Source organism: Aphelocoma coerulescens, chromosome 21, assembly GCF_041296385.1.
Source record: "Aphelocoma coerulescens isolate FSJ_1873_10779 chromosome 21, UR_Acoe_1.0, whole genome shotgun sequence".
Classification (NCBI taxonomy): domain Eukaryota; kingdom Metazoa; phylum Chordata; class Aves; order Passeriformes; family Corvidae; genus Aphelocoma; species Aphelocoma coerulescens.
In genome coordinates this window covers 1656875-1668818 of record NC_091034.1, presented here as the reverse complement: position 1 = coordinate 1668818, position 11944 = coordinate 1656875, and the positions used below count along the sequence as shown (strand labels likewise).

The following is an 11944-nucleotide window of genomic DNA, read 5'->3' as shown; positions in this document are numbered from 1 at the left end:
GTGTCGCTTACTAGCTTGGCATAGATTGTTTATTTTCAACCATTCTGTGTAATTTTTAGTACAACTTAAGCCTTGAAAAACTGGTAATAAACTAGTTGAGACAAATTCACTAGAAGAAAATTAAAAGGCATGAGGAAGTTACTCTTATTTTCAAATTATCATCTTCCATAATCATAAAATTTTCCTTGTTGTGCTGTTCTTTAGGCCTGTGTCCTGCAGCGCCAGAGGAAGGGCTCCATGAGCAGCGATGCCAGTGCCTCCACTGACTCCAACACTTACTACGAGGATGATTTTAGCAGCACTGAGGAGGACAGCAGCCAAGGTAATAGAGTTTGTAGCAACTCAGGATTTTACACTGCTTTTCACATTTAATGGAAACCTGGCTACTGTGCTGTTGCCTTCTCAGACTGTATGACTGGTAACACTGAAAATACAGAGCAGTTTGTGAGGTCTGTGTGGCAGAAGTAGTGCTGACTGCACTCTTTTGTGTAAACTGAAGCCTGAGTGGCTGGGATTTGGCAGTATTTGCTTAAGAAGAGAGTGGAAATAATTTCTTTGTGTAAACTCCTGCTGGACCTCTGTGAAAGGGCTTTGCCTTGTGATTTGGAAAGAAGAAATGAAGATAGCAGACACCTTAACTGTGCTCATTGAAATTCTGTTTTAGGCCTTTTTCAGGCTGCGTAGTTTTATAAGGTATTTGCTTATGAGAGTATGGGCTTGTTTTTCCTGCCCTGTGTGCTAGATGACGACAGTGAACCAATCCTGGGGCAATGGTTTGAAGAGACAATCTCTCCCAGCAAAGAGAAAGTGGCCCCACCGCCTCCCCCTCCACCCCCTCCTCTGGAGAGCTCTCCGAGGGTGAAGAGCCCCAACAAGCAGAGTGCTGGGGAGAACGGGAACATCCTGGCCAGCCGCAAGGATCCCGAGCTGGTACGGCCGGAGCTCGGTCCCGGGGGGCTGCGGGGGCTCGGGGCAGGCGCTGCTGGGCTGTGGCACCGTGCTCCTGCCAGGGACAGCTGTGCTGGCAGCCTCCGTGGGAAATGGCAGGCAGTGCTGGTGCACTGCTCAGGGGGAATCAGGGACTGTCCTGGCTGTGGAGAAGGATGTTTGCTCTCCTCTCCTGTCAGGTGGAATGTCTGAGGATTTGTTGCTGGCAGGGAAGAAGAGGCTGGAGATTGTATCTGTTTGGGTTACAGAGGGATGGGAAAAGGGGGGTAGAGCTGCAAGTGAAGTGACTTGCTGACAGATGCTTTTAGCTCCAACTCCACTGGGTAAAGATAAAAATAAATACTGCAGTAGAGAAGTTGGAGGCCTCCAGCCTTCTCAGAGAGTTCTGGAATCAGTCCTGGCCCAGACCACAGTGCAGGGAGCTGGATTGCCATGAGTGCACCTTTGCTGCAGGGGAGGGCAGGTTTAAGGGACTCGATTTATTTTGCTGGTGGTTTCGTTTTGGTTTAATGTTAACCCTCTGCTTTTGTTGCTTCTATAGTGTGTTTCTCTTTTCTTTTCAGTTTTTGAGCCTAGCTTCAAACATTTTGAACTTTATCACTTCTTCTATGCTGAACTCCAGGAATAACTTCATCCGCAACTACCTGAGCGTGTCCCTGTCGGAGCAGCACATGGCCACGCTGGCGAGCATCATCAAGGAGGTGGATAAGGATGGCCTGAAGGGTGAGTGAGCACAACTTCTCTGGTAGAGCTGTACAGCTCAGAGGTGTCTCTTTTTTTAGTTTCACGTCAAAATTTTAGATACTGGAGAGCAAAGGTAGTAAGTGGCTCTCGATCCCTGTCTTACAGGCACGTCAGATGAGGAGTTTGCTGCTGCTCTGTATCACTTCAACCATTCCTTGGTGACCTCAGATCTTCAGTCCCCTGCCCTGCAGGTGAGCTGGGATTGAATGCATAAATAAAATTAAGAAGTGGTGGTGTCTGTTTATGCCTCTATGTGGGTTCTCCACATCTTGAGTAGTGTGTTGGCTGTTCCATTTGGCCCCGAGTATATTCTGCAAAAAGAGGTTGGAATATTTTGAGTCCTATGGTTTGAATGACCTTTGCAGTCATCCAGCACAAAACATCCTGCACAGTGTAAACTTAACATCTAGAGTTCAGACTAATCCACTGAACTTTGAAGGTGATGAAAGCTGAGAAGGAAATGAGTTTGTGTATTTTGTCTTGGAGAGTTGCCTCTATCCATGAGTTTATCAAGAGACATTCCTACAGATTTGCTCTGCTGTCAGGACTGATGCCAAAAGGCCTTGGGATTCTCTCAGGAGAGAATCAAATTAATCCTTTTGCTTTCCTGTCCTAACTTTGTAGCCTCTAGGTTTCTTTGCTGGGTCATGGGATGACCTGACTTAACCCTGTCATGGAGGTTACAAACCTGCTTCACCCATCACTGAATTCAATCCCTATACTTTGTTGGCTGTTTCCTACTGTATTTAAAACACTCTGTTGATTGTTAATTTTTAAAAGCAGTTGGACTTTTCAGCAATCTGCCTTTTTACTCTCTTAGAAAAGAAGCAAATGTTACTGTGATCATTTAAAGAGCTCTTCTTCCAAATTCACAGATACTGAACACAGTAGCATAACCTTTCCTGCTCTGATATTGCAGTGAATGAGAAAAGCTCGTTAATGCCATTTTTCCTGCATTGGTGTTAAGACTTTGTTGTGTTTAGGTGGCAAAGTGACAGCATTGAGTGTCCCTCAGCAACTCTGCCCTGTATCAGACAGGAGAGCCATTGCTGTGTGAGCAGAGCTGAGAGCCCTGCTCTTTATTGTCATCTGTATGCTCAGATCATACTTTTAGTTAATTAAAGCATCAGGTAGGACTTGCCTCTTTTTAACAAGCCCCTGTTTGTTCCAGAACACACTTCTCCAGCAGCTGGGAGTTGCCCCTTTTTCTGAAGGTCCGTGGCCTCTCTACATCCACCCTCAAAGTTTGTCGGTGCTGTCCCGACTGCTCCTGATTTGGCAGCATAAAGCCACTGCCCAGGGAGATCCTGATGTTCCAGAATGCCTTAAAGTCTGGGAAAGGTGAGATCATTTTATGTGAAGCTGAAAATCAGTCATCTCTTACCTCTCTCATTTCCTGTCAAGTGAAAATTCTCTGGGCCCAGCACTCCAAGTGTGTGAGTTCTCTGATCTGGGATCCATGTGGTGCTGGGAGGAGCAGAGGCTCAGTCTGCTGTGCTGTGGAATCCTTCACCCAGAGCCCAGGAAATGAGACCTGCAGTCAGGAGTTAGGTGGGAGGAGGCTGAATTGCAGCAGGGCTGGCTGTAAAAAGGGAAGGAGAGTGTCTTATCTCAGCAGGTTTCTGCTAGTCCTGTAAGGATGGTGCCACGATTGTTTCTCTCTGCCATTACCTAGATGTGAAAGTCTCTGAAAGGGTTTAGGTGGCTTAAAGCTCTAATGAACAGCCTTTCCCAGGGAACAGGTTTGAATCACCCTTTCTCCGTCTGAATGATTGTTCCTATTTTCCATTAAATATATTTGCTGCTAATTTAATTTCTGTAGGTTTTACTGCTCACACAGTCTCATTCCAGTACATAAAGTAGCAAACCATTTGTGAAATTGCCAGTATTAGAACAATAAGCAGAAAAATATAACTAAGCTCTAGTTAAAGAGATTTTAAAGAGGGATGTAAGAGGAAAACTAAACTTGACAAACTTCCTCTCCTGTTGCCAGGTTTGTGGGCACCCTGAAGCAAAACGCCTTGCAAGGGACTCTCCCCAGTGACACAGAAGATCTGAATGTGGAGCATCTCCAGCTGCTGCTGCTCATTTTCCACAATTTCTCAGAGCGGGGCCGCAGATCCATCATGATGCTCTGTATCCAGACCATCGTGGAGCTGACTGCAAACATGGAGACCCAGCAGTGTTCTGTGCCTCTTATCGTGGCACGGCTGCTCTTGGTGTTTGACTACCTGCTCCACCAGTATTCCAAGGCCCCCGTGTACCTGTTCGAACAGGTAAGATTTTGACATCTGGATATTTAATTGGTCACCCAGCAGGAATCTGCACTGGGCAGTCATTTGGTGTGTTCTACCTGTGACCCTTGTAAGTCAGTTTTGATGCTGTTACCAAACTTTGGGGTTCCAAGGAATGGTTAATTATCGTGGCTGGTTCCTAGCAGCAGGTTCAGTTGGAGTGTAAATTCCTGGCGTGACTGGTGTCTTAATGTATCCTAGTAAGGACAGGATAGTTGTCCCACCATGTCTTCAAAATCTTGAGTATTTGGCTGTTTAGCTCACAAATACCTTTTGTACCATCTCCTTGCTTTAGTGTTTCACCGTGGAGGTTTTTGGCACAGTTCTTGTTAATGGAATGAGATGGTGTCTTGTGCCTGGCTTTTCCAATTGTGGGAAGCTTGGCCATGGATTTAAACTGCTCAGTCCAGAATAAAAATCATCACAGAGGGTCCAGGGCTTCCCCCAGAAGTGTGGAATGTTGTGTTTTGAACAGGATTGTTTCTATTTTGTGGTTCTTTCACTGTGGGGTGATATTTTCCCCCTACCCCACAGTGACAAGGATGCCATGGGTGGGTTTCTGTTTGGTTTCTTTAATTCAGGTACAATATAATTTGCTGACTCCACCCATTGGCTGGGTGAGTGGATCCCAGGACAGCAGCAGGCGAACGTCTGTCCCACTTTATCATGGCTTTAAGGAAGTGGAAGAAAACTGGACCAAACACAGTTCATCAGGTAAGAAAGAAAATGTAAGGAATTTTTTATTCCGAGTTTTGCCTTTATAAATAAATGAGAGCCCTTTCTGTGCCTTGGTCTGGGCAGCTTTTCCTGCTTTTAATGGGCATAGTTACAATAGGTAAAAATAGATCTAATAATGCCAGAATTGTTTTATTAAACAAAATTCAAAGTTGTTCTCATCTAGGAGCATGCAACAAGTATATAAAAATAAGTATGTGTTTATTTTGCCAGGATTGTAAGAGTAGGAAAACTCTGGCTGCATGCACCACAGGTTAGAGAACCCATAATGTGTCATGGAGCTGGCTTGGACTCTGGTAGTGATCTTAAAATGTGGAAGGTTATGGGGATGGAGGAGAGAATATAACGTAATGTGGCCTGTTTAAACTGCCACTTTGAAGGGTGTTTTTTGTTCTCACATTCCAGACTCGGCTCCACAGCCCAGGTTCTACTGCATCCTGTCTCCAGAAGCTTCTGAGGACGATCTGAACCGTCTGGATAGCACGGTATGGTACTGCTGGTAGACTTCCTGGAGGGCCATGGGGTTTGCCAAGTGCCAGGGAAAACAGACAAGAAGGAAAGACTTATTTAGAGGATTGGGAATCTTTCACTAAGTGGAGGAAAGAAGAGTGGCCAGATAAGATAACATGGGATTCCTTTTTGCTCCTAGTTGGATGTCAGGGCAGTCACTGTGCAAAGTCTGTGAAGATCTGTTGTGGTACTTGCAGGAATGCTTGGGATTCAGACTGACACATGGCATTAGAGTTGCTTTCTCATCACTTTGCTCCAGGTTCTCCCTGGGTTTTGTTTCCTCACTACATTTGTTGCCATCAGGGTTATGGGCTCTCTCTCCTCCCTGCTCCTTATCCCCAGTCCATTCGTCCTCAGTCCCGACAGAACCTCTCCCTGAAGTTTATTTTGCATGGTTTTGAGCTGTGGGTATTCTGAATGCTTAAAGAGCTTTGCAGAGCAAGGGTCCTGACTTGTCATCTCCTGCAGGTTTGTGAGGTCCTTTTCTCCAGGGCTACGAAGTACGACGAGCTCTACGCAGCCCTCACCTCGTTACTGGCTGCTGGGTCCCAGTTTGATACCCTCAGGAGGAGGGAGAACAAAAATGTCACTGCACTGGTAAGACTGTCTTGCTGCCTGTGTTGAGGAGTAACAAGTTTTCAAACTTAGTATTTTCAAACAAAGTGTTTAACCAAAGTATTTTGGACTGTGCTTGGAGTAAGGAGGAACTTCAAAATCTCATAACTAACCATAATGTTCATGGTGGCTACACATCTCTTGAGTTTTTAATTCCTAGTGTGCTTTCGACTTGCTGTAAGTCCTTGGTAATTGCAGGAGGTGTGGCTAGAACACAACTAAACAGGAGAGAATTGTATAACTTTTCCTTTTTCTTTTCTCACTCCCGTGTTGCATATTTTATTGTTTAATATGACAGAAACTCAGTCCAGAACAACATGTTCATCTGATTTGGCACATCTGCAGGAGTGTGGAGTCCCTGAGGAGATAGTTCAGTAGCTGTAATGATGGAAACTGCAATCTTTCTGTACTAACTTTTCCAACTGTTCCTCTGTGTAGGAAGCCTGTGCCCTTCAGTACTACTTCCTGATCCTGTGGCGGATCCTGGGGATTTTGCCTCCCTCCAAAAGCTACATGCACCATTTGGCCATGAACACCCCCGAGATGAGTGACTGTGACCTCCTGCACACCCTGCGCTGGTCTTCCCGCCTGCAGATCCCGTCCTACGTCGTGTGGATCAAGGTACAGCCTCAGCTCCGTGGGGTGTGTGGAGATGGTGACAGTGAGAGTGTCGGTCTCCTCCGTGCTGGCTGCACGTGGGGTTTGTTCTGTGGGAGCTTGGGCCTGTCTTTTCTAAACTGGTTAATTCCAGAGCACTGTTCAAACGTGATGGGTCTGGGGTTTGGCATTTGTAGGATCACCTTATCAAGCAGGGCATGAAGGCTGAACATGCTGCTCCTCTCATCGAACTGACCTCCAGCAAGTGCATCTCAGTGAAGTATGACGTGGAAATAGCAGAGGAATACTTTGCTCGGCAGGTGAGGTGGTGGGAGTGCAGCTGGGCACACGGAACTCCTGCTTCTGTGGAATGATCTGCACTTACTGTTCCATCCCTCTCTATTTTCAGATCTCTTCTTTCTGCGCTGTCGACTGCACAACCATTCTCCAGCTGCACGAAGTCCCCAGTTTACAATCCATTTACACCCTTGATGCTGCAATCTCCAAGATCCAGGTTTCTCTAGACGAGCACTTTTCCAAGTTAGCTGCAGAAACTGATCCCCACAAGTCCTCAGAGATAACCAAGAACCTCCTCCCTGCTACGCTGCAGCTCATTGACACTTATGCCACGTTTACCAGGTACAGCCCTTGGGATTTCCAGCAGGAATACCATTTCCTGCTGTGCTTTGGGCTTTCTCTGCACTTCATGTGTTGTTTTCTTAGAAGTGCCTGGGAGTTTTACAGTCCAGAGTAATTGCTTTATGTCGTCTAGAGGGTCCGTTGCTTTAAAAGAAGAATAACAAGTAGCTTCTCAAGCCAGGCATGGGACGTTGTTGTTTCTGAGTAGCCTCCTTGTCTGATCTTCCAAGGCTTCCTTGCAAGTTTGCAAAACCAGCTTTTCCTCAAAAGATAAAGCCACCCTCTAGGATAGTGCTACTTAAGGTTATTTCTCTGGGATAATACTGAGGCTGTCAGACCATCGAGAAAGAGAGGGGGGCTAATTCTTACATTAAAAATCTGAATTCTTCTAAACTCTCGTTAGAACCTGTGTAGAAGAAAGCAAAAGTAAATCAGCTTTTTCTTTTTGGGCACTTCTCCTGGTAAGTAGCTTAGAGGGGATAAAGCCCAGAACTCCCTTAGTGGTGTAAGATGAAGTGTGGGGCAGAACTTCAGAAGTTTGTGTTTTATCTGTCACTCCATTGACACACTTAGTTCTGAGCTGCAGAGCTGATTCCTGAAGTAAATCCTCTCCATGCTGCCTGCAGATCCTACTTGCTGCGGAGCCTCTCAGAGGAGGGTTCCTCGGACAACAAACCCTCCGAGGAGAAGCTGCGGGGCTACGCCGCTGTCCTGGCCATCGGCTCCAGCCGCTGCAAGTCCAACACTCTGGGTGAGGGGCAGGGCACGGGGTTCAGGGCACCTCCTCCCTGCAGGTGAATCTTTCCTCAATGCTGCCAATACCCAATTTCAAAGTGATCTCCACCTCTCTGTTCAAACGAGTGAGTTGTGCTGCCAGCACAGCGAAGTCTCTTCCTTTCAGTACCTTACCAACTGAAACAGTTGGGCAAACCTTGAAAGGATCGGTATCTTGGGGATTCCTCTGGATTAGTGAAATGCTCTTATAACCATATTGGAACTGGTGGCATGGAATAACAAGGGGAACTATGAAATGTTAGTATGCTCAAGACTTCTGTGAATTAGTATTTGTGCCATGTTTTCTGCAGTTTTAATGAAGTGGAGGAAGCTGGGACACTCTTAAATAAAACTTAGGGATGATTTTGACTCGTAGACCCATGAATTTATTCAGTGCATGATTGTTCTGTGTAACTGCAGGTCCAACACTTGTCCAGAACTTGCCATCAGCTGTGCAGACCCTGTGTGAGTCCTGGAACAACATCCACACCAACGAGTTCCCCAACATCGGCTCATGGGTGAGTCCAGCCTCAAGGCCTGGTGTGGTGTGACTGCAGCTGCAGGAGTTGCTGGGAATGGGGGCACTGTGTGGCTCTGTCCCAGATCCAGGGCTCTGATGTGTGTGTCCCTCCCCAGCGCAACGCCTTTGCCAACGACACCATCCCTGCAGAAAGCTACATCAGCGCCGTGCAGGCCGCCCACCTGGGCACCCTCTGCAGCCAGAGCCTGCCCCTGGCAGCCTCCCTCAAGCACACCCTGCTGTCCCTGGTCAGGCTCACCGGGGATCTCATCGTGTAAGTCAGGCCTGTGTTACACTGTGTGTTCCGTGCCCTGCTGGGGGCATTGCTCCGTGTCCTCCAGGGCTGACTTCAGGCTGTGTCTGTGCCACACTTACTGACCTGCTGCTGGTTCTGACCTAAACCTTCCAGTTCACAGTTCCAAATACTAAATGAATGACAGACAGTCTTTCTGTCTTCATGTGATATCTCCAAAAGTCAAGCTCCCTGAGAGAAACCTCTTTATCAAATATGGACTTGAAGAAACTGGGATATAAACTGACACAGTATGGATCTAATTAATTCATTCGTGTTTTGTTACCATTCACTCGTGTCAAGTTTTTAATGTGTAAGGAAAAGGGAAATGTCATTTTTTTACCAGGGACTTAGTCTAAAATACTCTGCAACCAAAAAGTAGTTGTTGACCCTGCAAACAAGCCCAAAAGCCACAATATGTGACAGTGGGGCTGTCTAGGCAGATGTTCTAAGTGTATATGTGCAAAAGCAACGTGTAGAATTTTCCAAAGGAGAACTGTTTTTCTGAGAGGGAAATGGCTGGGCCAGTGTATTGATCCCACCTTTCTAAAAATGGTTTCATCACTCACTTGCATTCAGAGTTGTGCCTCACTTAATGTGAATTCTAGTTTCCAGCAGGGACGTTCTGGGACACGTCATGCAGAGAATTAACTTGTGTCCTTTGCTTTTCAAGCTGGTCAGATGATCTGAACCCACCCCAGGTGATTCATTCCCTGCTGCCCCTCCTTCTGGAGACCAGCACAGAGAGCGTGGCAGAAATCAGCAGCAACTCCCTGGAAAGGATCTTGGGCCCTGCGGAATCTGATGAGTTCCTGGCACGTGTTTATGAGAAGTTGATCACAGGGTGCTATAACATCCTGGCCCATCACTCGGACCCAAACAGGTAACAGAGCTGTGTGCATAGCTTGGCTACAGCAGTCTTGCTTCTGGAACAGAAAAAATCAGCTTATTTTTATCTGTTGAAAGCTTCTACTTGTATACTATAAATATGAGATATTTTATTCACATTACCAGAATTGTGGAGAGGGGGTGAGAGCAAGAGAGAATGGGGAGGAGTAACACCAGAAGAGACTTAAAGTGTAAAAAGAGCAGCTCTTAATAGGAATTTGTCTGTGAGGTGTCTGAAAGGTCTGGATTATTCTGGAGTTCTGACTGGGACTTCCCTTAGAGCATCATGTGTCCCTTTGTTCTGAACTTGGTGGATTTGTTGGTGTTTTATTCATCAATTGTTTTTCTCCTGTCTCTTGGAAGAAGAGCTGCTTTCAATTGGTGGAAAATTTACTGGAATTGTAATAGCAAAATGGATCACTTCTGGCCTCTCAGAACTGTTCTGATTGTTGAAATTGTTTCTCTATGTTCTTATCTGATCCTCATGTATTCAATCCTTATCAATTCCTCTTTTAATCCTCAGTGGCCTGGATGAGTCCATCTTGGAGGAATGTTTGCAGCATCTGGAGAAACAGCTGGAGAGCAGCCAGGCCAGAAAAGCCATGGAGGAATTCTTTTCAGAAAGGTGAAGTCACCATGGAGGTTGTAGCCCAAGGACTTCATTTCTCATCCTTTTTCTGTTAGCTTGTCCCTGTAGACACCAAGGTGATGTTAATGCCATTGTGCAGGAAAATACAGACTGTGTAAGGCCAGGATATCCTTCAGGCAGTGCAGGAGAGTGGGAAGAGACTCTGGGGGGGAGAGGACCTGGGTCTTTGTCCAAATCAAATACTCAGCGAGTCCTCACAGCAATGATCAGTGGGGAATCTTGCAAGATGATTGTTCTGTCACAGGAGGTTTCTGAGAGATGCTGCTCCATAAAGCACTTACAGACCAAGCTGCAAAATCCCAAATTCTCTCGGTGCTTCTGTGGGGCTACAGATTGATAATTTTAAGGGTGGAGGTGGGGGGTTGGCCTGACTTTGAATCATGAAGACAAATTGTGCTGGCAGCAGCCTAGAGGAGCTGTGATAGAAATAGCCTAGCACACCCACAGTGTTCTGAGTGTGAGGTGAAGGAGAGGAAAGGCTTTCTCCCTCAGAAATCTGACCATTGCCTGGTTTTTCTACTTGTTTAACAGAATGAAACAGCCTGGTGGCTGTACAATGTTAGTATGGAAGGGAAAGATAGGCAAGAAAATCTTGAGTTTTGGTTTGGAAACCAGTTCAGGCCCTTTTGTGACTCAGTATGTGGAGAGCACTGAAGTGCTACTGAGGAGCCCATTCATGAGTTTTGGTCTGAGCTGGGTTTGCTGTTTGGCTGAAAGCAATTTCTGTGGTTTGGCTACTGAGCAGTGTTAACACAAACTCCTGCCAGTCTGAAACGTGAGGGCAGAGACAAGTGGAGCCAGTGGAAAAAGGGAATGGGCTGCTTTTTACAAAGCTGATTTAATTCCCCCCTTTGTGCAGTGGAGAACTGGTGCAGATCATGATGGCGACGGCCAACGAGAACCTCTCGGCCAAGTTCTGTAACAGGGTGCTGAAATTCTTCACCAAGCTCTTCCAGCTGAGTAAGTGCTGCTGGGATCTCCTCCGTTCTGCCTTTGCCACTTCACACTGTTCTGGTATTGTCTGAGATTGGGAGGAAGCTGTGGGAGGGAGTGGGGTCACAGCTCCGTGCTTTCAAGAAAAGCCATTTTCACGAGTGTTCATTGGAGCAACTGTCACTGACAGAAACTTTCCCCCCAGCTGAGAAGAGCCCCAACCCCAGCCTGCTGCGCCTCTGCGGCTCCCTGGCTCAGCTGGCCTGTGTGGAGCCCGTGAGGCTGCAGGCCTGGCTGACCAGGATGACCATGTCCCCACCCAAGGACTCGGACCAGCTGGACGTGGTGCAGGAGAACAGGCAGCTGCTGCAGCTCCTGACAACTTACATTGTTCGGGAGAACAGGTAAAGCACAGCCTCGGTCCTGTCCTGTGTGCTCTGTTTGTTCTTGAGAGGTGCACATTTCGTGTGAGTTGCTGCTGATTGTTTGTGGTACCTGTGTGAAACTGTCCCCTTTTTGCTCAGCCAAGTGGGGGAAGGCGTGTGCACTGTTCTGCTCAGCACCCTGATACCAATGGCAACGGAGATGTTGGCAAATGGGGATGGCACAGGCTTTCCTGAGCTGATGGTCGTCATGGCGACTTTGGCCAGCGCAGGACAAGGGGCAGGACACCTCCAGCTTCATGGTGCTGCTGTGGACTGGCTGGGCAGATGGTAAGAGAGAACTCTGTGCTGCTGATGCTTCATTTGTGGGGTGTTCTTCATTTCTTTCCTGGATTTTGGGGACAGAAATTTGTGTTCACAGAT

At 46.9% G+C, this 11944-nt stretch overlaps 1 protein-coding gene across 2 annotated transcripts in view; it reads left to right on the top strand.

Annotated features, from left to right (window-relative positions):
* Window positions 1-11944, top strand: part of UBR4 (ubiquitin protein ligase E3 component n-recognin 4) — an 87070-nt gene that overhangs the window by 9427 nt on the left and 65699 nt on the right. For both annotated transcript variants that reach the window (XM_069035017.1, XM_069035018.1), the window contains exons 14-33: window positions 205-322; window positions 743-930; window positions 1512-1671; window positions 1798-1883; window positions 2864-3033; window positions 3686-3968; window positions 4568-4700; window positions 5127-5206; window positions 5700-5828; window positions 6285-6467; window positions 6641-6763; window positions 6853-7082; window positions 7709-7833; window positions 8277-8374; window positions 8493-8650; window positions 9342-9551; window positions 10080-10181; window positions 11065-11165; window positions 11344-11542; window positions 11663-11851. In XM_069035017.1, coding sequence (XP_068891118.1) covers window positions 205-322; window positions 743-930; window positions 1512-1671; window positions 1798-1883; window positions 2864-3033; window positions 3686-3968; window positions 4568-4700; window positions 5127-5206; window positions 5700-5828; window positions 6285-6467; window positions 6641-6763; window positions 6853-7082; window positions 7709-7833; window positions 8277-8374; window positions 8493-8650; window positions 9342-9551; window positions 10080-10181; window positions 11065-11165; window positions 11344-11542; window positions 11663-11851 — 3065 coding nt within the window. The remainder of the gene's footprint in view (window positions 1-204; window positions 323-742; window positions 931-1511; window positions 1672-1797; window positions 1884-2863; window positions 3034-3685; window positions 3969-4567; window positions 4701-5126; window positions 5207-5699; window positions 5829-6284; window positions 6468-6640; window positions 6764-6852; window positions 7083-7708; window positions 7834-8276; window positions 8375-8492; window positions 8651-9341; window positions 9552-10079; window positions 10182-11064; window positions 11166-11343; window positions 11543-11662; window positions 11852-11944) is intronic.